General features: G+C 42.6%; 1 protein-coding gene across 1 annotated transcript in view; it reads right to left on the bottom strand.

Moving 5' to 3' along the window:
* si:ch211-266g18.10 (titin) overlaps nt 1-10,755 on the bottom strand; it is a 238,728-nt gene extending 227,973 nt beyond the window's left edge. The window contains exon 1 of the mRNA XM_045688945.1: nt 10,377-10,755. Within this exon, the coding sequence (XP_045544901.1) occupies nt 10,377-10,398 (22 nt within the window). The 5' untranslated portion in view covers nt 10,399-10,755. The remainder of the gene's footprint in view (nt 1-10,376) is intronic.
* Between the last annotated feature and the right edge of the window lie 12,800 nt (nt 10,756-23,555).

Below are 23,555 nucleotides of genomic sequence, written 5' to 3'. Positions count from 1 at the left end.
GAACTAAAAATGCATGCATTGTCTAACATAATGTCCTAGGAGTGTCATCTGATGGAGATTGTAAAAGGTTAGTGCATCATTTTAGCTGGTTTTATGGTTTTGGTGACCCTGTCTTTGAATTGACAAAACATTACACACAACTCTTGTAAATGTACTGTCCTAACATACTCTAAATTTATGCTTTCGCCGTAAAACCTTTTTGAAATCGTAAAACGTGGTTAGATTAAGGAGATGTTTATCTTTCAAAGGGTGTAAAATAGTTGTATGTTTGAAAAATTTGAATTTTGACATTTATTTGGATTCAAATTTGCCGCTCTTGAAATGCACCTGCTGTTGATGGAGTGCACCACGGGTGGCACGCTAGCGTCCCACCTAGCCCATAGAGGTTAAACGTTTTGTGCCACTGGAACTTCCTTGCTCTCCTGCTCCTGATTCCTGCACCCCCCTCCTACTAGGAGGCATTTGTAACACGGTGTCAGTAAACGTCGGCAAAAAATCGTTATGAAATTGTTGCCAGCAGAGCTGGTTAGGCTGTTTTCATGTTATCCAGAGGTAAACAAATAATTGTCCAGAGCGTCAAGTGTGTGCTCTGAACGCTCTGAGAGCAAAACGATATGGATGGGGCTAAAGCTTAAGAGGGTGTGAACGATGCTGAATGGGTGTAGACAAAGAAGAGCTCTTCACTACATAGCAAAACATTCAAATGCCGTTTTCTCAAAATTAAGTTTACAAGTTTATCAACTTTCAAAGCAGAATTACTTTCCCATTCCTAAAAAATGCAGTGTATGATATATCATTTTGTAGCTCTGCGTCTCTACTTTTATCCAATGTAAAACACACCATTTCAAATTTTGCTACCTAAGACCGAATCCAGGTGGTGAGTTACAAATTAGATTCATTGGGATTCGTCTGGGCTTTGGCTGTGCCACTCGAGGACTTTCACTTTCTTGTTCTGAAGCCATTCCAGCATTGCTTTAGCTGTATGATTGGGGTCATTGTCCTGTTAGAACGTAAATCTTTGCCCCAGTCTAAGGTTGTTAGTACTCTGAGGCAGGTTCTCATCAAGGACTAGCCTGTATTTGGCTCCATTCATTGTCTCCCTGCCACTAAAAAGCATCCCCATAACATAATGATGCCACCACCATGCTTCACGGTAGGGATGGTGTTAGACAGGTGATGAGCTGTGCCTGGTTTTCTCCAGACAGCGCATTGCATTCAGACCAAAGAGTAAAATGTTTGTCTCATCCGACCACATAATAATTTGCCTTATGATCTCAGAGTCCTTCACGTGTATTTTTGCAAATTCCAGGGGTGCTGTCATGTGTTTCAGGAGTGGCTTCCATCTGGCTGCTCTCCCATAAAGTCTAGATTGGTGAAGTGCTGTAGAGACGTTGTCCTTCTGGCAGGTTCTCCCATCTCAGCCAAGGAACTCTGAAGTTCTGTCAGAGTGGTCATTGGGTTCTTGGTCACCTCCCTGACCAAGGTCCTTCTTGCCCCGGTTGCTCAGTTTGGTCGGACGGCCAGAACTAGGCAGAATCTGGGCAGTTCTATGGAACTGCACAACCGAATGACTTACACACAAACTGTCAGAAACCGTCTCAGGAAAGCTCATCTGTGTGCTTGTTTTCCTCACCAGAGTCTTGACCTGACTGCAGTTCGGGCATCCTAACTGACTTCAGTGGGCAAATGCTCACTTTCGATGAAAGAGATGTGCTCTTCAAGGATGACTCTCGGATTCAACTGTATTGGGCAGATTGCAGACAGCGTGTATGGCGTCGTGTGGGCGAGCGGTTTGCAGATGTCAACGTTGTGAACAGACTGCCCCATGGTGGTGGTGGGGTTATGGTATGGGCAGGAATACGCTATGGACAATGAACACAATTACAATTTACAGATGGCAATTTCAATGGACAGAGGTACCGTGATGAGGTCCTAAGGCCCATTGTCGTGCCATTCATCCTCATGTTTCAGCATGATAATGAACGGCCCCATGTCGCAAGGATCTGTACACAATTCCTGTAAGCCGAAAATGTCCCAGTACCTCAATGACCTGCATATTCCCCAGACATGTCACCCATTGAGCATGTTTGGGATGCTCTGGATTGACGTGTATGACAGCATGTTCCAGTTCCCGCCAATATCCAGCCACTTCACACAGCCATTGTAGAAGATTGGGACAACATTACAGAGGCCACAATCAACAGCCTGATCAACACAATGCAAAGGAGAGGCAAATGGTGATCACACCAGATACTGACTGGTTTTCTGATCCACACCCCTACCATTTTGTTCAAGGTATCTGTCACGTCCTGACCAGTAAAGGGGTTATTTGTTATTGTAGTTTGGTCAGGATGTGGCAGGGGGTGTTTGTTTTATGTGGTTCGGGGTTTGTTGGCATATGTGTTATGTAAAGGGGTGTTTGTTTAGAGTGTTCCGGGGTTTATGGGTCATGTTCTAGGTTAGTGTTTTTCTATGTTAGATCTAGGGTGTTTAGTTCTATGTTTAGTTAATTGGGATGGGCCTTCAATTGTAGGCAGCTGTTCCTCGTTGACTCTGATTGAAGGTCCTATGTATAGGGGAGTGTTTGTTATGGGAATTGTGGGAGGTGGTTTTTGCATTGCTGTGTGTAGCCTGCAAGACTGTTTGTCGTTCGTTCATTTTCTTGTTTTGTTTTGTCAGTGTTCTAATAAAGTTATAATGAGCACTCAACCCGCTGCGCCTTGGTCCACTTTGTACGACGACCCTTACAGTATCTGTGACCAAGATATGAATATCTGTGTTCCCAGTCATGTGATTAGGGCCTAATGAATTTATTTAAATTGACTGATTTCCTTATATGAACTGTAACTCAGTAAAATCTTAGAAATTGTTGCATGTTGCGTTATATTTTTGTTCAGTGTAGTTTATCATTGTATCGTTTTCATGTAATTTTTGTGGTAATTAAATATAATTTACAGGTGGGTCTAATCCTGAATGCTGATTGGTTAAAACCACATTCCAGCCAGTGTCAAATCCACAAGTTACCACCAGCTAAATCTTTGATGTTAAAATGCCTATTTACTCTGTTCCATCTGACTGCGCAATCCACTGTCTCATCAGCACAGCCAGGCAATTTATATACTTGATCTCCACTATAAAAAGCATCTAGACATTATCTCACATTAATTTTTTTCTTTTAGACTAACATTTCGTTTTCAACATTGGAGATTTGTATAAACCTTTCTGTCTGTCTCTCCGACATCCTCAACATTGTTTCAATATTCAAATTCGATCTCCAGCTGTCCCAAAGTAATGAACGAGTCGGGAGTCGGAACACCCATGCCAAATCATGATTCAGCTGGCATCAATTTTTATGGATATATACAAAGAAATGTTAATTGAGAAAATGTCAAACAAAACGAAGTGCAGCTAGTTTGCAGTCTTTCCAGCTTCAGTGATTCTGTTAGCTGTGTGGTTGGCTAGCTCCTCTGAACAACAGTGTCCTGACGAGAGAGCAAATGTTTTATGCCAGGCAAAATTGCACCTCATTAGATCATTGTTATGAATGTATCCAAATAAATGTCACTAGAAAACAGCCTAAACAAATGCAAATGCACTTCTTTGTTGTTATTCTGGCAGCACTGACTGACGTGACTGTAAATTAGCCATTGTTGGCTAGCTAGGAAGCAAGGGTTAAGAACGTTACCAGCCAGTATGATAATGGTACATTTAGAGCAAACTAACGACCATAGATAGAGAACAAAAATACTTAACGACTGGGTTGAGTCTCTGGCAACTGAACCGATAGAACGAACAACCAGGCCACTTGGGTAGCAACCCTAGATTAGTGTAGGGACTATATCTTGTGGAAGGATGAAATATTACTAATTAATTCATCAAATTAACATATATATTTTTGTTAAATATGTCAATGATTATTTGAATATGTTAGTAACATGTTGTATAAAAGTGATAACGCCCTTGAATCAGGTATTTAGAGGAGATATTGGCACAGCTTGCCGGCCCGAGACAAACAACACCCATGCCAATATATCCTCCAAATACCGGCTTCTCTGGCATTATCACTTATTAATTATTTAGAACTTATTTAGCCCCCGTGCTAAGGAAGCACTACATCCCTGTTACTACATCCCTGCACGTTCATCCAAAATAATTCTAGCATCCGAACAGTGCACGGTGCACCCCACCAACTTTTCTTAAATTTACAAGTGTCTTAAAATGCCACACCGAGTGAACAACGCCCCTCTGTCTTACTATATTTAGCCTATGTATCTGATAGATAGGCTTGTCATTGTTGTCTATCAACAATGACAAGCCACCGGGGTCTGACATCTTGGATGGCAAATTACTGAAGATAATAGCAGATGAAATTACCACTCCTATTTGCCATATCGTTCATTTAAGCTGACTAGAAAGTGTCTGGCGGGAAGCAAAAGTTATTCCCTTACCTAAGGAAACGTAAGCCCCCTTTACTGGCTCAAATAGCCGACCAATCAGCCTGCTACCAACCCTTTGTAAACTTTTGGAAAAGATTGTGTTTGACCAGATACAATGCTATTTTACAGTAAACAAATAGACAACAGACTTTCAGCGTGCTTAAAGGGAAGGACATACAACAAGCACAGCACTTACACAAATTAATGATGATTGGCTGAGAGAAATTGATGATAAAAAAAGATTGTGGGGGCTGTTTGTTAGACTACAGTGTGGCTTTTGACATTATTGATCATAGTCTGTTGCTAGAAAAACATATGTGTTATGACTTTACACCCACTGCTATATTATGGATGAAGAGTTACCTGTCTAACAGAACACAGAGGGTGTTCGTTAATGGAAGAATCTCCAACAAAATCCAGGTAGAATCAGGAATTCCCCAGGGCAGCTGTCTAGGCCCATTACTTTTTAAAATCTTTACTAACGACATGCCACTGGCTTTGAGTAAAGCCAATGTGTCTATGTATGCGGATGACTCAACACTATAAACATCAGCTACCACAGTCACAGAAGTTGACTGCAAAACTTAACAAAGAGCTGCAGTTCATTTCAGAATGGGTGGAATGGAGATACGTTAGTCCTAAATATTTGTAAAACTAAAAGCATTGTATTTGGGAAAAATCATTCACTAAACCCTAAACCTCAACTAAATCTTGTAATGAACAATGTGGTGATTGAGCAAGTTGAGGAGACTAAACTGCTTGGAGTAACCCTGGATTGTAAACTGTCATGGTCAAAACATATTGATACAACAGTAGCTAGGATGGGGAGAAGTCTGTCCATAATAAAGAGTTGCTCTGCATTCTTAACAGCACTATCAACAAGGCAGGTCCTCCTTAGTTTTGTCACACCTGTTCAGTTGTGTGGTCAGGTGCCACAAAGAGGGACTTAGGAAAATTGCAATTGGCTCAGAACAGGGCAGCACAGCTGGCCCTTCGATGTTCACAGAGAGGTAACATTAATAATATGCATGTCAATCTCTCCTGACTCAAAGTGAAGGAGAGATTGACTTCATCACTACTTGTATTTGTGAGAAGTATTAACATGTTGTCTGTTTGAACTAATGGCACACAGCTCGGACACCCAAGCATACCCCACAAGACATGCCACCAGAGGTCTCTTCACAGTCCCCAATCCAGAACAGACTATGGGAGGTGCACAGTACTACATAGACCCATGACTACAAGGAACTCTATTCCACATCAAGTAACTGATGCAAGCAGTAAAATTTGTTTAAAAAGCAGATACACATACACATTATGGAACAACGAGGACTGTGAAGCAACACACAAACATAGGCACAGACACATGCATACAAACACACAATAACATAAGCACTATACCCACACGTACACATGGATTTTGTGTTGTAGATATGTGGTAGTAGAGTAGGGGCCTGAGGGCACAGGAAGAGTAGCTGCTGTCTTGGCAGCAGCTAATGGGAATCCAAAATAAATACATATTCTGTTTGGCCAAAAAGAGTATGTCATGCCATACTGTTTTTGGCCAGACAACATCAGATACGTGGGCTACACATACTGAGACAGAGAGGGCGCTGTTTCGCTCGCTCTGATGCTTTACGTGAGATTGGTGAGTCTTTCTGTCCATGCTCGGTCAAAATAAAGTATCAATATTTAAATATTTTATTTATTTATATGGCCCGCCCATAATCCATCCATTTCTTCCTTACCCTGGATGCTAACCCAGAACCCTTTGCACAATACTACAACATACTCCAGAGAAGCACTGTTCATACAACTGACCCAGAAGAGTCAAGGCATTTTTGGGTGCCGAACTACATTACTAAATGACTCAAATGTAATCTCAAAAATGTTGCCCTCTGATAGACGTGGTGAACATTTTGCCATATTGCTTAGCTTATACCTATCCAATCCTTTCAGAATGAGATAATTGCCTAGAGGTTATTTCTGGATGGGACCTTAGACTTATTATCCACAAACATGTGGCTAAAGCTCTCTTATGACAGCTGATTAATATTACAGCTGGAGCCCAGAGATTTGAGTACAACAGAGCTCATCATATGGCATCAAACCATAGGCGAAATTCCCACAGAACAGGTCGATTCATCCTCAACAATCATTTATTTCAACTAAATGTAATTTGTAGAATAGCATAATAAGACTGCACATTTTTCTCTCTGCTCCATGGCAAAATGTGTTGAAATGCAGGAAGTTAGCTGTTTTCCTAAATAAATCTGTTTAAACCCCTCCAAAAAATGTATATATTTTGGGCAGGTTGGGGGGCTCTCTTGAGGTAGGTGCCCCGGGGCCCAAAATTTGTTAATCCGACTCTGTTTGGACGCACTGGGTCTCCTCTGCTCAGCCGCTCAGATTGTTCATTCATTTCTTTTTTTTTCATTGGTTGAAATACATTTTTTGGCAACTCCATCAAGTTTAACGAGATGAAAAACGCCGCTGGCACTGACCCGGCACCCCTGGTAGGCTAAAACAAACACACCAAAACAGTACCACATCTTCAACTTTGTTTCTGTCATTTAAAGAAAATCTTCCAGAATGACGAGTGGATGCTGACAGAATACGGTCAGGCGAGACTCGTGAGTCGGGATCAACATTCAATGGTCTGTTCACACTCTATAATTAAATACTACATGACCAAAAGTATGTGGACACCTGCTCGTTGATCATCTCATTCCAATATCATGGGCATTGATATGGAGTTGGTCCCGTCTTGGCTGCTATAAAAGCTTCCACTTTTCTGGGAAGGCCTTTCACTAGATGTTGTCACATCTGCTCCCACTACGCCATCTGGTGTTCATCTCTCTCTCTCTCTGTCTCTCTGTCTCTGTCTCTCTCTCTCGCTCTGTGTGTGTGTGATTGGAGACAGGTGTGCTGGAGTCAGAGCAGATCCCTACCAGCTGCAAATCAAACCTCTACATATACTCATTCCTGCCAGATCGTAATCTCTGCTCAGTCAGTTGTTATCCTAGCCTTTTGTTAGTTCTCAAGATCCTATTGCTCTGCTGTGCTTGTTTCCCTGCATAACACAGTTTTGTCCTCTCGTTGCAGTTACCGCTCTCTCTGGCTCCTGTCTCCTGTACCACATCTCACCCAACCACCTTGCTCTGGACTTCACTCACCACCACTGCCTTGGATTCCCCTCAGGACCTGTTTACCCTGTTCAACTCAGTCAACTCCAACCTCACTCTACACTTCTGTTTTTTCTGTAACTCATCTGAGCTACCCCGGTTCTGCACTCCTCATCTCTCTGTGTACAATAAACATTTTGATTCATTCATCCCTGCTTCTGCATCTGAGTCCGCTCTTGGGTTCCCCTGTGTTCGCTCCGTGTAACAGATGTTGAAACACAGCCACTAGAGCATTAGTGAGGTCGGACACTGATGTTGGGAGATTAGGCCTGGCTCGCAGTCGGTGTTCCAAATCATCCCAAAGGTGTTCGATGGGGTTGAGGTCAGAGCTCTGTGCAGGCAAATCAAGTTCTTCCACACCGATCTTGACAAACCATTTCTGTATGTACTTCGCTTTGTGCACAGGGGAATTGTCATGCTGAAACAGGAAAGGGCCAAACTGTTGCCACAATTTGGAAGCACAGAATCATCTAGAATGTCATTGTATGCTGTAGAGTTAAGATTTCCCTTCACTCTAACTAAGGGACCTAGCCCGAACCATGATAAACAGGCCCAGACCATTATTCCTCCTCCACCACCAAACTTTACAGTTGGCACTATGCATTCGGCTGGTAGTGTTCTCCTGGCTTCCTCCCAACCCAGATTCGTCTGTTGGACTACCAGATGGTGAAGCGTGATTCATCACTCCAGAGAACGCGTTTCCACTGCTCTAGAGTCCAATGGCGGCGAGCTTTACACCACTCTAACCGACGCTTGGCATTGCGCATGGTGATCTTAGGCATGTGTGCGGCTGCTCAGCCATGGAAACCCATTTCATGAAGCTCCCGACAGACAGTTCTTGTGCTGACGTTGCTTCCAGAGGTTTGGAACTCGGTAGTGATTGTTGCAACCGAGGACAGACGATCGCTGCACGCGTCAGCACTCTGCAGTCTCGTTCTGTGAGCTTGTGCAGCCTACCACTTCGCGGCTGAGACATTGGTGCTCCTAGTTGTTTCAACTTCACAATAACAGCACTTAAAGTTGACCAGGGCAGCTCTAGCAGTGCAGAAATTTTACAAACTGACTTGTTAGAAAGGTGGCATCCTATGACGGTGCCACGTTGAAAGTCACTGAGCTCTTCAGTAAGGCCATTCTACTGTCAGCAACGGGTTTGGCTGAAATTGACGAAATTTACAGTTCAGTTAGAATAGTAGAATACACGTGTAATTTCGAAATTTGTTGCGCATCATCAGTTTTTCTGCTGTTATGTCAGTCACTGACAGTCACTTAATGTCAGCTAACAATTGGTAAGTTAGTCTAGCCAGCTATCTAAACTTGTAGTAATAATGGCCGAATACCAACCGAGCACGCAGGGCATGTGCCCAGAGGCCCTGACCTCCAGGGGGCCCCCATTTATTTTGTTAGTCACTCTCACTCATATCATTAACATGGCATAAGTCTTGGCAAAATGTGTAGAATTGCAGCCAATTTGCTTTAAAACTTCAAAAATGTCTCAAAACCCCTTGGAAAAATGGGTAGAATTGCAGGAAATTAGCTGTAAAACAAACAAAGAAATGATCTCTGCCCCATGGCAAAAATTATGTTTTAGATATTGGAGGGGATGAACAGTTTAAGGGGGGGGCGGGTACGGAGATCCTGTTAGGGCATAGGGTGGAAAGCTTGTCACGCACACACACAGTAAATGTCGGCAAAAAACGGTGTCAATAAATTGTTGCCAGCAGCACAGTTACAGTCACCAGCACTCTGGATAATATGAAAACAGCCTAACCAGCTCTGCTAGGGTGAGTAAAATGGTCAGAGTGAGGTGTTCTTTAATTTGTGTCTGGAAGTAGCTAGCCAACGTTAGCTAGTTAGCTTGGGTGCTTGACTGCTGTTGTGAGGTCAGAACACTCGGATCAACTCTACTCCTCAGCCAGAGCGACGCTCCAAGAGCTCTGAATTTACAAACGGACAATCTGACAACGCTCTGTATTTACGAGTGCCCAGAGCGCACTCTGGCACTCCAGATTGAATGGAAAAAACACCCCTGAAATCGTAAAATGTCTAGTCATTTATTCTGCTAACAAGCTAGCAAGAGGTTGCATAGCAACAGCATCAACTTCCGGTAGACAGGCGAAGCGCTAGCACACTCAACTGAAAGGATACTGTTCGTTTACACTATACTAAAATGAACAAATTTTATGTAGTATATACACTCATTAAGTATGTAGTATACAGCATGTTAGTATGGGTATTCGACCACAGCTCATGTATTGCATAATTCACTTCCTCCAATAAAAAATAAATGAAGGAGGGTGAATGAATAACTACACACCACACACTCAACTGAGCAATACAGACCTTTCAAATACTCACAGTTGGTGACACTTGTGATACAATGCTAGGAGTCACTGACAAATACTGCGTCACACATTATATTCAAACACTAAGTCCTGGAGACTTTATTTAGCACCCATAGTTAAATATGAACCTTTTTTCTGTGTTCCATAAGGTGGAGAAAGACGTTAAATACTATCATAAGATGCTTTATAGCCTTGAAACAGCGGGCACTTCAGCTGTCATGTTACAGGGGCAAAACTGCTAATACTATATGCAGTATTTTTAGCAATCAACTTTCAACACATTTCCTCATCATGAGACGCCAGAGAAACAAAAGTAATCGAAATAGTACATTGCTTTAATGATGCAAACTATGTTTTAGCAAACAATTCTACTCCACACTAAGTGAACATGCAGAACGCTTTGAAAGACGTACCTTCAGGGGCTGCTTCAGGCATGTTGATATGAAAACTTAATTTCAAGTATGTCGTTTGGAAAGCTTTTTTTCAAGAGGTTAGCAATGTCTTTCAAATCGAATTGGAATCCACTGACTAAGGAAATTGTGACCGTATCAATGAAGGTAGTGCCCCTTATTTTTACCAATATAATCCACAGGTTGAATTTATCGGAAAAAGTAGTTTTTTTAAAGTTAAAAAATGAGAAGGTGATTGGAATTTCAAAGCTGCCTGTTTTGAAGCATTGCAGAAAAGGTATACGTATGATGGCGAAGGAGAGAAAAACAGGAGTGGGGAAAGCCAAGAATAGGGCAGGGGAGAGACTGCAGATCCCTGCTGAAATGCCCACCCAGTATTATTGGTGCCTCACATGGGTATAGGTCAGAACAGCACAGGGGGGCTTCAAGGTAACCTTATCCCACCACAGCCTAGTTTATTCTTAGTCAGGGCTCAATGCAACAGTCGCTCTCTCAGGCCTTTTATGGCTGTTGGGGGTTGTGCTCAGTGGTCTGACGGGGGAGAGCTCAATTGGTAGGGGGATCACACGTGTTGTAGATGGACTCAGATGGACTCAACGTCAGTGGTTAAGTGACAGCTACTAAGGAAAGGAAACGACAACACTGCAGCATAAATGGAAGGGAAATCCAAATGTGATGCCTTCCCAATCATCACTCTTTAATTCAATCTGTGAATATGTAATACAATGATCGTTGGTTTCATATGACAGCTTCAAAATAAACATGCATTAGCAGCTATTTAAACCTTACTTACCACTGAGTCTGCAGAGAGAATTTTCCACTGTCTGTAAGGATTATGGTAAGGCATGTGCACTTAAATACAGCCATCTTGTGTTCACATTAGGGCCCTACAGCAGAGCCACTGTTATTTGCAACCATTTGGTGTGTACAGTACAGTATTGGTACACTCCCCTGCCTCCTTTTGAATATGGGTGTGGATAGTACACATACAGATACACAAGTCTACACACAGAGTTTAATGAGATTTGCACACAGTGAAGCAGGGTAGGGGTCAATTCGAATTGAAATTAGTCAATTCAGGAAGTAAACTGAAATTCCAATTCAATAATTGAAAAAACTACATCTATTTTCAATGATTTCTCAATAAACTTAAATGTAAAAGCTATTTATTTGAAATGTTTTTCCCTTTTTGAAGTTTAAATTCAAATAACTTCCTTTATTAATTGCCTTCAGTTCGAATTGGGCCCAACACTGCTGTGAAGGCCACATCTGTACTGCATAACAAAGCTGACTATGACTATTGAGGCATCATTTTTTGAATAGTTGGCCAAATCCAAGCCTGAAACTTCATGACTGCTTTGAAATTGCTGTTCAGTGAGTGTGAATGTCATGGTATGCCACATACATCGTAGACCTAGATAATACACTATTGTGGCAGTGACTTATAGCACAACATAATTGTGATGTTAAGAAAGTGGTTAAAGCTGGAATCCTTAGTTGCTACATCCATTTTAGGAGTGCAATCGGAAAGTATTCAGTCCCATTCACTTTTTCCACATTTTCTTACAGCCTTATTCTAAAATGGATAAAATATTTTTTCTCCTCATCAATCTACACACAATAACCAATAATGACAAAGCGAAAACAGGTTTTTAGACATTTTTGCAAATGTATTAAAAACAGAACTACCTTATTTAGTAGTATTCAGACCCTTTGCTATGAGAGGTGGTCAGGTGAATTAGGTTGTAGAAACATATCAATGGAAACAGAGTGCTCAGGTGCATTCTGTTTCCATTGATATGTTTCTACAACTTAATTGAAGACCACCTGTGGTAAATTCAATTGATTGGACATGATTTGGAAAACTACACACCTGTTTATAAAAAGGTCCCACAGTTGACAGTGCATGTCAATAGAGGAATAGAGCTCTGAGACAGGATAATGTTGAGGACCAGATCTGGGGAAGTGTACCAAAACATTTCTGCAGCATATACGGTCCCCAAGAACACAGTGGCCCCCATCATTCTTAAATGGAAGAAGTTTGGAACCGCCAAGATTTTTCCTAGAGCTGGCCGCCCAGCCAAACTGAGCAATCGAGGGAGAAGGGCCTTGGTCAGGGAGGTGACCAAGAACCCGATGGTCATTCTGACAAAGCTACAGAGTTCTTCTTTAGAGATGGGAGAACGTTCCATAAGGACAATCATCTCTACAGAACTCCACCAATCAGGCCTTTATGGTAGAGTGGCCAGATGGAAGAAACTCCTCAGTAGAAGGCACATGACAGCCCGCTTGGAGTTTGCCAAAAGCCACCTAAAAGACTCTCAGACCATTAGAAACAAGATTCTCAGGTCTGATGAAACCAAGATTGAACTCTTTGGCCTGAATACCAAGTGTCACATCTGGAGGAAACAAGGCACTGCTCATCACCTGGCCAATACCATCCCTACGGTGAAGCATGGTGGTGACAGCATCATGCTGTGGGAATGTTTTTCAGCAGCACGGATTGGAAAACTAGGTCAGGATTGAGGGAAAGATGAATGGAGAAAAGTTCAGAGAGATCCTTGATGAAAAGCTGCTCCAGAGCACTCAGGACCTCAGATTGGGGCGAAGGTTCACCTTCCAACAGGACAATGGCCCTAAGCACACAGCCAAGACAATGCAGGAGTTGCTTTGGGACAAGTCTCTGAATGTCCGTGAGTGGACCATCCAGAGCCCGGACTTGAACCTGACCGAACATCTCTGGAGAGGCCTGAAAATAGCTGTGCAGCGACAGTCCCCATCCAAACTGACAGAGCTTGAGAGGATCTCCAGAGAAGAATGGGAGAAACTCCCCAAATACAGGTGTGCTATGCATGTTGCGTCATACCCAAGAAGACTTAAGGCTATAAACTCTGCTAAAGGTGCTTCAACAAAGTAATGAGTAAAGGGTCTGAATAGTTCTGTAAATTTGATATTTCAGTTACATTTTTTATACATTAGCAAATGTTTCTAAATTCCTGTTTTTGATTTGTCATTATGGGGTATTAGATTGATGAGGGGAAAAAACGATTTAATCAATTTTAGAATAAGGCTGTAACGTAACAAAATGTGGAAAAAGGGAGGGGTCTGAATACTTTCTGAATGCACTGTATACCCATTGATTCTTGAAGAATCTAATTTATAAGCTTCATGAGCTTAGTTCAACTGTTCCATCAGAACCCAAAACACAAGCTTTTTTTACTCCAATGTTTGTAAAAATATATAATATGTTAACAAACACTGTATTGCTTGGCTAAAACAATTTTATATTATGGATGGTCAGTCCTTGCATTCATAGCTCTGTCTTTTCCTTCCTCACTTAACGTCTGACATCTGAGTCCATCTTCAAGACATGAGTGTGATGCCCCTATCAGCTGAGCTCTCTCCCGTCTATCAAAGCACGAGACCCAGATACAGACACAGGAGGCAGATGGTTGGAGTCTTACAATGTTTAATAATCCAAAGGGGTAGGCAAGAGAATGGTTGTGGACAGGCAAAAGGTCAAAACCATATCAGAGTCCAGGAGGTACAGAGTGGCAGACACGGTCATGGTCAAGGCAGGCGGGTACAGAGTCCAGAAACAGGCAAAAGTCAAAACCGGGAGGACTAGAAAAAGGAGAATTGCAGAAGGAGTACGGGAAAAACATTCTGGTTGACTTGACTTAACATACAAGACGAACTGACACAGGGATAAACACACAGGGGAAAATAAGCGACACCTGGAGGGGGGTGGAGACAATCACAGGAACATGTGAAACAGATCAGGGCGTGACACCGTCAAACAACTCAGCCCCCCCCCCCCCCCTCTCTATAAACAACATTTTGTCAATTGTGTTGTTTGGTGACTAAGCCATTCAAACAGGATATACTGTACAGGGGTTTCCCGAAAGCAAAACATGATTATTATTTCTCACGACAACCCAGCTGCACAGACGTGAGTGTGTAACAATTAGAAAAATCTATGTCTGACGGACAAACTTCTGTGCACGAACAAAGACAATTTCTTTATTTACCTCACACACAGAGAGCTCAACTGGTAGGGGCATCACACTCATGTCTTGATGCAGATGGAAGTCATATTGAGACCTGCACAATACAAAAAACAAACACATCAATAGGCAAGTATAGAGAAACATAAATATACACAATATGCACATTAAGATACAAAACACAGGCAGTTAAAATATACTGCACACTTCCCTATCCCATCTGGACAAAAGGATGTAAGAATGCTGTTCTTTGACTTCAGCTCAGCTTTCAACACGATAGTACCCTCCAAGCTCATCATTAAGCTAGAGGTCCTGGGTCTCCTGGACTTCCTGACAGGCCGCCCCCAGGTGGTGAAGGTAGGAAACAACATCTTCACTTCGCTAATCCTCAACACTGGGGCCCCTCAAGGGTGCATGCAAAACATGATTATTATTATTTACTGCCTGTTTACCCATGACTGCGTGGTAAAGCACAGCTCCAACTCAATCATCATGTCTGCAGACGACACAACAGTAGTAGGCTTGATTACCAACAATGACGAGACAGTCTACAGGGAGGAGGTCAGGGAACTCAGAGTGTGGTGTCAGGAAAACAACCGCTCACTTAACATCAACAAAACAAAGGAGATGATCGTGGACTTCAAGAAACAGCAGAGGGAGCACCCCCCTATCCACATTGAAGGAACAGCAGTGGAGAATGTGGAAAGTTTTAAGTTCCTCGGCGTACACATCACGGACAAACTGAAATGGTCCACCCACACAGACAGTGTGGTGAAGAAAGCACAACAGCGTCTCTTCAACCTCAGGAGGCTGAAGAAATTTGGCTCTTCACCTAAAACCCTCACAAACTTTTACAGATGCACAATTTAGAGCATCCTGTCGGGCTGTATCACTGCCTTGTACGGCAACTGCACCGCCCAGGGCTCTCCAGAGGATGGTGCGGTCTGCACAACACATCACCGGGGGCAAACTACCTGCCCTACAGGACACCTACAGCCCCCGATGTCACAGGAAGACCAAAAATATCATCAAGGACAACAACCACCCGAGCCACTGCCTGTTCACCCCGCCACCACCCAGAAGGTGAGGGCAGTACAGGTGCATCAAAGCTGGGACAGAGAGACTGAAAAACAGCTTCTCTCTCAAGGCCATCAGATTGTTAAACAGCCATCACTAACACAGAGAGGATGCTGCCTACATACAGACTTGAAATCATTGGCCACTTTAATAAATGGATCACTAGTCACTTTAATAATGCCTCTTTAATAATGTTTACATATCTTGCAGTTCTCATCTCATATGTATATACTGTATTTTATACCTTCCACTGCATCTTGCCTATGCCGCTCTGTCATTGCTCATCCATATATTTATATATTCTTATTCCATTCCTTCACTTAGATTTGTGTGTCTTAGGTAGTTGTTGTGGATTTGTTAGATTACTTATTAGATATTGCTGCATTGCCGGAACTAGAAGCACAAGCATTTCGCTACACTCGCAATAACATCTGCTAACCATGTGTATGTGTCCAATAACATTTGATTTGATTTAGTAGATACAGGACCTACAGCATTGGAATCGTTCATTTACCTCTCCAGACAAAGAAGGCTCCGTTGGAAAACTAATCTGGGACTAACTTGGTTAACAGCTCAAATTTTAGGAGGAGCAATGTCGGAGTGGCATTGACTAAAATACAGTACAATACAGCATGTACATATGAAACGAGTAAAGCAGAATGTAAACATTATTAGAGTGACTAGTGTTCCACTATTAAAGTGACTTGTGATTCCATGGCTATGTACTGTTGAAGTCAGAAGTTTACATACACTTAGGTTGGAGTCATTCAAATTTGTTTTTCAACCACTCCACACATTTCTTGTTAACAAGTCGGTTAGGACATCTACTTTGTGCATGACACAAGTAATATTTCCAACAATTGTTTACAGACAGATTATTTCACTTATCATTCACTGAAGTTTACATACACTAAGTTGACTGTGTCTTCAACCTGTCTGGGCTAGGGGGCAGTATTTGCATGGCCGGATAAAAAACGTACCCAATTTAATCTGGTTACTACTCCTGCCCAGAAACTAGAATATGCATATAATTAGTAGATTTGGATAGAAAACACTCTAAAGTTTCTAAAACTGTTTGAATGGTGTCTGTGAGTATAACAGAACTCATATGGCAGGCCAAAACCTGAGAAGATTCCATGCAGGAAGTGTCCTGTCTGACAATTTGTTGTCCTTCTGTTGCATCTCTATCGAAAATACAGCATCTGTGCTGTTACGTGACACTTTCTAAGGCTTCCATTGGCTCTCTAAAGCCGCCAGAAAGTGGAATGGGGTGTCTGCTGTCTCTGGGCAAAGTACAGCAGCAGAGTTTGTAACTGGCCTGCCTGGGGACAGTGAGACAGATGCGCATGCACGAGACTTCTCCATTTTTTTCTTTCAGTCTTTGAATGAATACAACGTTGTCCTGTTGGAATATTATTGCTATTTTACGAGAAAAATCGCATACAAATTTATTTTAAACAGCGTTTGACATGATTCTAAGTACGGCAATGGAATATTCTGAATTTTTATGTCACAAAATGCGCTCGCGCGTTACCCTTCGCATAGTGACCTGAACGCACGAACAAAACGGAGATATTTGGATATAACTATGGATTATTTGGAACCAAAACAACATTTGTTGTTGAAGTAGAAGTCTTGGGAGTGCATTCTGACGAAGAACAGCAAAGGTAATCAAATTTTTCTAATAGTAATTCTGAGTTTAGGTTGCCCCAAACTTGGTGGGTGTCAAATTAGCTAGCCTGTGATGGCCGAGCTATCTACTCAGAATATTGCAAAATGTGCTTTCGCCGAAAAGCTATTTTAAAATCGGACATAGCGTTTGCATAAAGGAGTTCTGTATCTATAATTCTTAAAATAATTGTTATGTATTTTGTCAACGTTTATCATGAGTAATTTAGTAAATTCACCGGAAGTTTTCGGTGGGTTTGCTAGTTCTGAACATCACATGCTAATGTAAAAAGCTGTTTTTTGATATAAATATGAACTTGAATGAACAAAACATGCATGTATTGTATAACATAATGTCCTAGGAGTGTGATCTGATGAAGATCATCAAAGGTTAGTGCTGCGTTTAGCTGTGGTTTTGGTTTTTGTGACATATATGCTTCCTTTGAAAATGGCTGAGTGATTATTTTTGGGAGGGTACTCTCCTGACATAATCCAATGTTTTGCTTTCGCTGTAAAGCCTTTTTGAAATCGAACAACGTGGTTGGATTAACAAGAGTCTTATCTTTCAAATGGTGTAAAATAGTCATATGTTTGAGAAATTGAAGTTATAGCATTTTTGAGGTATTTGTATTTCGCGCCACGCGATTCCACTGGCTGTTGAATAGGGTGGGACGCTAATGTCCCACTGGCCCAGAGAGGTTAAACAGCTTGGAAAAATCCAGAAAATTATGTCATGGCTTTAGAAGCTTCTGATAGGCTAATTGACATAATTTGAGTCAATTTGTGATGTACCTGTGGATGTATTTCAAGGCCTACCTTCAAACTCAATGCCTCTTTACTTGACATCATGGGAAAATCAAAAGACATCAGCCAAGACCTCAGAAAAAAATTGTAGACCTCCACAAGTCTGGTTCATCCATGGGAGCAATTTCCAAACGACTGAAGGTACCACGTTCATCTGAACAAACAATAGTACGTAAGTATAAACACAGTGGGACCACGCAGCCGTCATACCGCTCAGGAAGAAAACGAGTCATATATCAACATAACCTGAAAGGCCGATCACCAAGGAAGAAGCCACTACTCCAAAACCACCATAAAAAAGCCAGACTACGGTTTGCAACTGCACATGGGGACAAAGATCATACTTTTTGGAGAAATGTCCTCTGGTCTGATGAAACAAAAATAGAACTGCTTGGCCATAATGACCAACTTTATATTTGGAGGAAAAAGGGGGAGGTTTGCCAGACGAAGGACACCATCCCAACCATGAAGCATGGGGGTGGCAGCCTCAAATTGTGGGGTGCTTTGCTGCAGGAGGGACTGGTGCACTTCACAAAATGGATGGCATCATGAGACAGGAAAATTATGTGGATATGTTGAAGCAACATCTCAAGAAATTAGTCAGGAAGTTAACCTCTCTAGGGTAGGTGGCACCAAATCGTCCCACCTACGTAACAGCCAGTGTAATCCCGTGGCGCGTTATTCAAAAACCTCAAAAATGCAAAAACTTCCATTTTTCAAACATATGACTATTTTACACCATTTTAAAGACAAGACTCTCATTAATCTAACCACACTGTCCCATTTCAAAAAGGCTTTACAACGAAAGCAAAACATGAGATTATGTCAGCAGAGTACCCAGCCAGAAATAATCAGACACCCATTTTTCAAGCTAGCATATAATGTCACATAAACCCAAACCACAGCTAAATGCAGCACTAACCTTTGATGATCTTCATCAGATGACAACCCTAGGACATTATGTTATACAATACATGCATGTTTATATCAAAAACCAGCTTTTTACATTCGCATGTGACTAGCATGTGACTAGTATTCCCACCAAACACTGCCGGTGAATTTACTAAATTACTCACGATAAACGTTCACAAAAAGCGTAACAATTATTTTAAGAATTATAGATACAGAACTCCTCTATGCACTCGATATGTCCGATTTTAAAATAGCTTTTCGGTGAAAGCACATTTTGCAATATTCTCAGTAGATAGCCCGGCATCACAGGGCTAGCTATTTAGACACCCAGCAAGTTTAGCACTCACCAAAGTCAGATTTACTATAAGAAAAATGTTATTACCTTTGCTGTCTTCGTCAGAATGCACTCCCAGGACTTCGACTTCAATAACAAATGTTGGTTTGGTTCAAAATAATCCATAGTTATATCCAAACAGCGGCGTTTTGTTCGTGCGTTCAAGACACTATCCGAAAGGGTAAATAAGGGTGACGAGCATGGCGCAATTCGTGACAAAAAAATTCTAAATATTCCATTACCGTACTTCGAAGCATGTCAACCGCTGTTTAAAATCAATTTTTATGCCATTTTTCTCATAAAAAAGCGATAATATTCCGACCGGGAATCTACGTTTAGGTAAACAGACGAAACAAAATAAAGCCTGGGGTCGACTCGGGCTCACGCCTAAGCCCATAGTACTCTGATTGGCCACTTGCCAAAAGCGATAATGTGTTTCAGCCAGAGGCTGCCTCGATATCGTTCAGCTTTTTCCCGGGCTCTGAGAGCCTATGGGAGCCGTAGGAAGTGTCACGTTAGAGCAAAGATCCTCAGTCTTCAATAACAAGAGCCAAGATGAAACACAACTTGTCAGACAGGCCACTTCCTGCATGGAATCTTCTCAGGTTTTGGCCTGCCATTTGAGTTCTGTTATACTCACAGACAACATTCAAACAGTTTTAGAAACGTTAGAGTGTTTTCTATCCAAAGCCAATAATTATATGCATATTCTAGTTACTGGGCAGGAGTAGTAACCAGATTAAATCGGGTACGGTTTTTATCCGGCCGTGTCAATACTGCCCCCTAGCCCTAACAGGTTAAAGCTTGGTCGTAAATGGGTCTTTCAAATGGACACTGACACCAAGCATGGTTCCAAAGTTGTGGCAAAATGGCTTAAGGACAACAAAGTCAAGGTATTGGAGTGGCCATCACAAAGCCCTGACCTCAATCCTATAGACAACTTGTGGGCAGAACTGAAAAAGCATTTGCAAGCAAGGAGGCATACACACCTGACTCAGTTTCTCCAGCTCTGTCAGTAGGAATGGGCCAAAATTCACCCAACTTATATTGGGAAGCTTGTGGAAGGCTACCCAAAACGTTTGACTCAAGTAAAACAATTTAAAGGCAATGCTACCAAATACTAATTGAGTGTAAACTTCTGACCCACTGGGAATGTGATGAAATAAAAGCTGAAATAAATCATTCAACTATTATTCTGACGTTTCACATTCTTAAAATAAAGTGGTGATCCTAACTGATCTAAGACAGAGAATTTTTACTAGGATTAAATGTCAGGAATTGTGAAAAACAGAGCTTAAATGTAGTTGGCTAAGGTGTATGTAAACTTCCAACTTCAACTGTAGGTTCGTGGTTGCAAAGGGCATCAGTGTCTTAACAGCGCGATTTGCCAAGGCAGGATAGTCTGAGCACAGCCCTATCCAGAAATATAGCAGTGGCTTCTGATTCAATTCAATTTTCACTGAACCGCTTGTTGCAATTTTGTTGAGTCTCTCTTGTTCAGATATCGGTAAGTGGACTGGAGGCAGGGCATGAAAGGGATAACAAATCCAGTTGTTTGTGTTTTCTGTTTCGTGAAAGTACATGCTTAATTGTGCACCCAGCTCACTCAGGTGCTTCGCTAAATTACTTTGACATTGTCAGCAAGCTTGGCAGCAAGCTTGGCAAAATGTCTTAAGGACAACAAAGTCAAGGTATTGGAGTGACCATCACAAAGCCCTGACCTCAATCCCATAGAAAATGTGTGGGCAGAACTGAAAAAGCGTGTGCGAGCAAGGAGGCCTACAAACCTGACTCAGTTACACCAGCTCTGTCAGGAGGAATGGGCCAAAATTCACCCAACTTATTGTGGGAAGCTTTTGGAAGGCTACCCAAAACGTTTGACCCAAGTTAAACAACCCGAAACGTTTGACCCAAGTTAAACAATTTAAAGGCAATGCTACCAAACACTAATTGAGTGTATGTAAACTTCTGACCCACTGGGAATGTAATGCCAACCCCCCCTTGGTTTGTGCCATGGCGGAGATCGTTGTGGGCTATACTCGGCCTTGTCTTAGGACGGTAAGTTGGTGGTTGGAGACATCCCTCTAGTGGTGTGGGGGCTGTGCTTTGGCAAAGTGGGTGGGGTTATATCCTGCCTGTTTGGCCCTGTCCGGGGGTATCATCGGATGGGGCCACAGTGTCTCCTGATCCCTCCTGTCTCAGCCTCCAGTATTTATGCTGCAGTAGTTTATGTGTCGGGGGGCTAGGGTCAGTCTGTTACATCTGGAGTATTTCTCTTGTCTTATCCGGTGTCCTGTGTGAATTTAAATATGCTCTCTCTAATTCTCTCTTTCTCTCTTTCTCTCGGAGGACCTGAGCCCTATGACCATGCCTCAGGACTACCTGGCATGATGACTCCTTGCTGTCCCCAGTCCACTTGGCCGTGCTGCTGCTCCAGTTTCAACTGTTCTGCCTGCGGCTATGGAACCCTGACCTGTTCACCGGACGTGCTTGTTGCACCCTCGACAACTACTATGATTATTATTATTTGACCATGCTGGTCATTTATGAACATTTAACATCTTGACCATGTTCTGTTATAATATCCACCCTGCACAGCCAGAAGAGGACTGGCCACCCCTCATAGCCTGGTTCCTCTCTAGGTTTCTTTCTAGGTTTTTGGCCTTTCTAGGGAGTTTTTCCTAGGGAGTTTTTCCTAGCCACCGTGCTTCTTTCACATGCATTGCTTGCTGTTTGGGGTTTTAGGCTGGGTTTCTGTACAGCACTTTGAGATATCAGCTGATGTACGAAGGGCTATATAAATACATTTGATTTGATTTGATTAATGAAAGAAATAAAATCTGAAATAAATCGTTCTCTCTACTATTATTCTGACATTTCACATTCTTAAAATAAAGTGAACTTAACTGGCCAAAGACTAGGATTAAATGTCAAGAATTGTGAAAAACTGAGTTTAAATGTATTTGGCTAAGGTGTATGTAAACTTCCGACTTCAACAGTACATAGGGGAGCAGCCTCTAAGGTGCAGGGTTGAGTAACCTGGCGGTAGCCGGCTAGTAATGGGTAGTTCAGGACGACTGTTTGATAATGTGCTCCGTAGCTAATGTGAGTAAGACCTTTGAACAGGTCAACATTCACAATGCTGCAGGGCCAGACGGATTACCAGGACGTGTACTCCAAGCAATCGCTGACCAACTGGCAAGTGTCTTCACTGACATTTTCAACCTGTCCCTGACTGAGTCTGTAATTCCAACATGTTTCAAGAAGACCAGTCCCTGTGCCCAAGAACACTAAGGTAACCTGCCTAAATGACTACTGACCCATAGCACTCACTTCTGTAGCCATGAAGTGATTTGAAAAGCACTGAAAGGCACATGGCTCACATCAACACCATTATCCCAGAAACCCTAGACGCAGTCCAATTTGCACACCGCCCCAACAGATCCACAGATGATGCAATCTCTATTGCACTCCACACTGCTCTTTCCCACCTGGACAAAAGGAACTCCTATGTGAGAATGCTATTCATTGACTGTAGCTCAGCGTTCAACACCATAGTGCCCTCAAAGCTGATCACCAAGCTAAGGACCCTGGGACTAAACATCTCTCTCTGCAGCTGGATCCTGGACTTCCTGACGGGTCGCCCCCAGGTGGTAAGGGTAGGTAACAACACATCTGCCACACTGATCCTCAACACGGGGACCCCTCAGTGGTGCGTGCTCAGTCTCCTCCTGTACTCCCATTTCACTCATGACTGCATGGCCAGGCACAACTCCAATGCCATCATTAAGTTTTCCAATGACACAACATGATGAGACAGCCTATAGGGAGGAGGTCAGAGACCTGGCCGTGTGGTACCAGGACAACAACCTCTCCCTCAGTGTGATCAAGACAAAGAAGATGATTGTGGACTACAGGAAAAGGAGGACTGAGCATGCCCCCATTCTCATCGACGGGGCTGTAGTGGAGCAGGTTGAGAGCTTCAAGTTCCTTGGTGTCCACATCACCAACAAACTGTCATGGTTCAAACACACCAAGACAGTCGTGAAGAGGGCACGACAAAGCCTATTCCCCCCTCAGGAGACTGAAAAGATTTGGCATGGGTCCTCAATTCTACAGCTGCACCATTGAGAGCATCTTGACTGGTTGCATCACCGCCTGGTATGGCAACAAATCGGCCTCCCACCGCAAGGCACTACAGAGGGTAGTGCGTATGGCCCAGTACATCACTGGAGCCAAGCTTCCTGCCATAGACTGTTCTCTCTGCTACCACATGGCAAGCGGTACCGGAGCGCCAAGTCTTGGTCCAAGAGGCTTCTTAACAGTTTCTACCCCAAGCCATAAGACTCCTGAGCAGCTATCCAAATGGCTACCCAGGCT

This window comes from Salmo salar, chromosome ssa11, assembly GCF_905237065.1.
Source record: "Salmo salar chromosome ssa11, Ssal_v3.1, whole genome shotgun sequence".
Lineage (NCBI taxonomy): Eukaryota > Metazoa > Chordata > Actinopteri > Salmoniformes > Salmonidae > Salmo > Salmo salar.
This window is presented reverse-complemented; position numbering and strand designations above follow the sequence as displayed.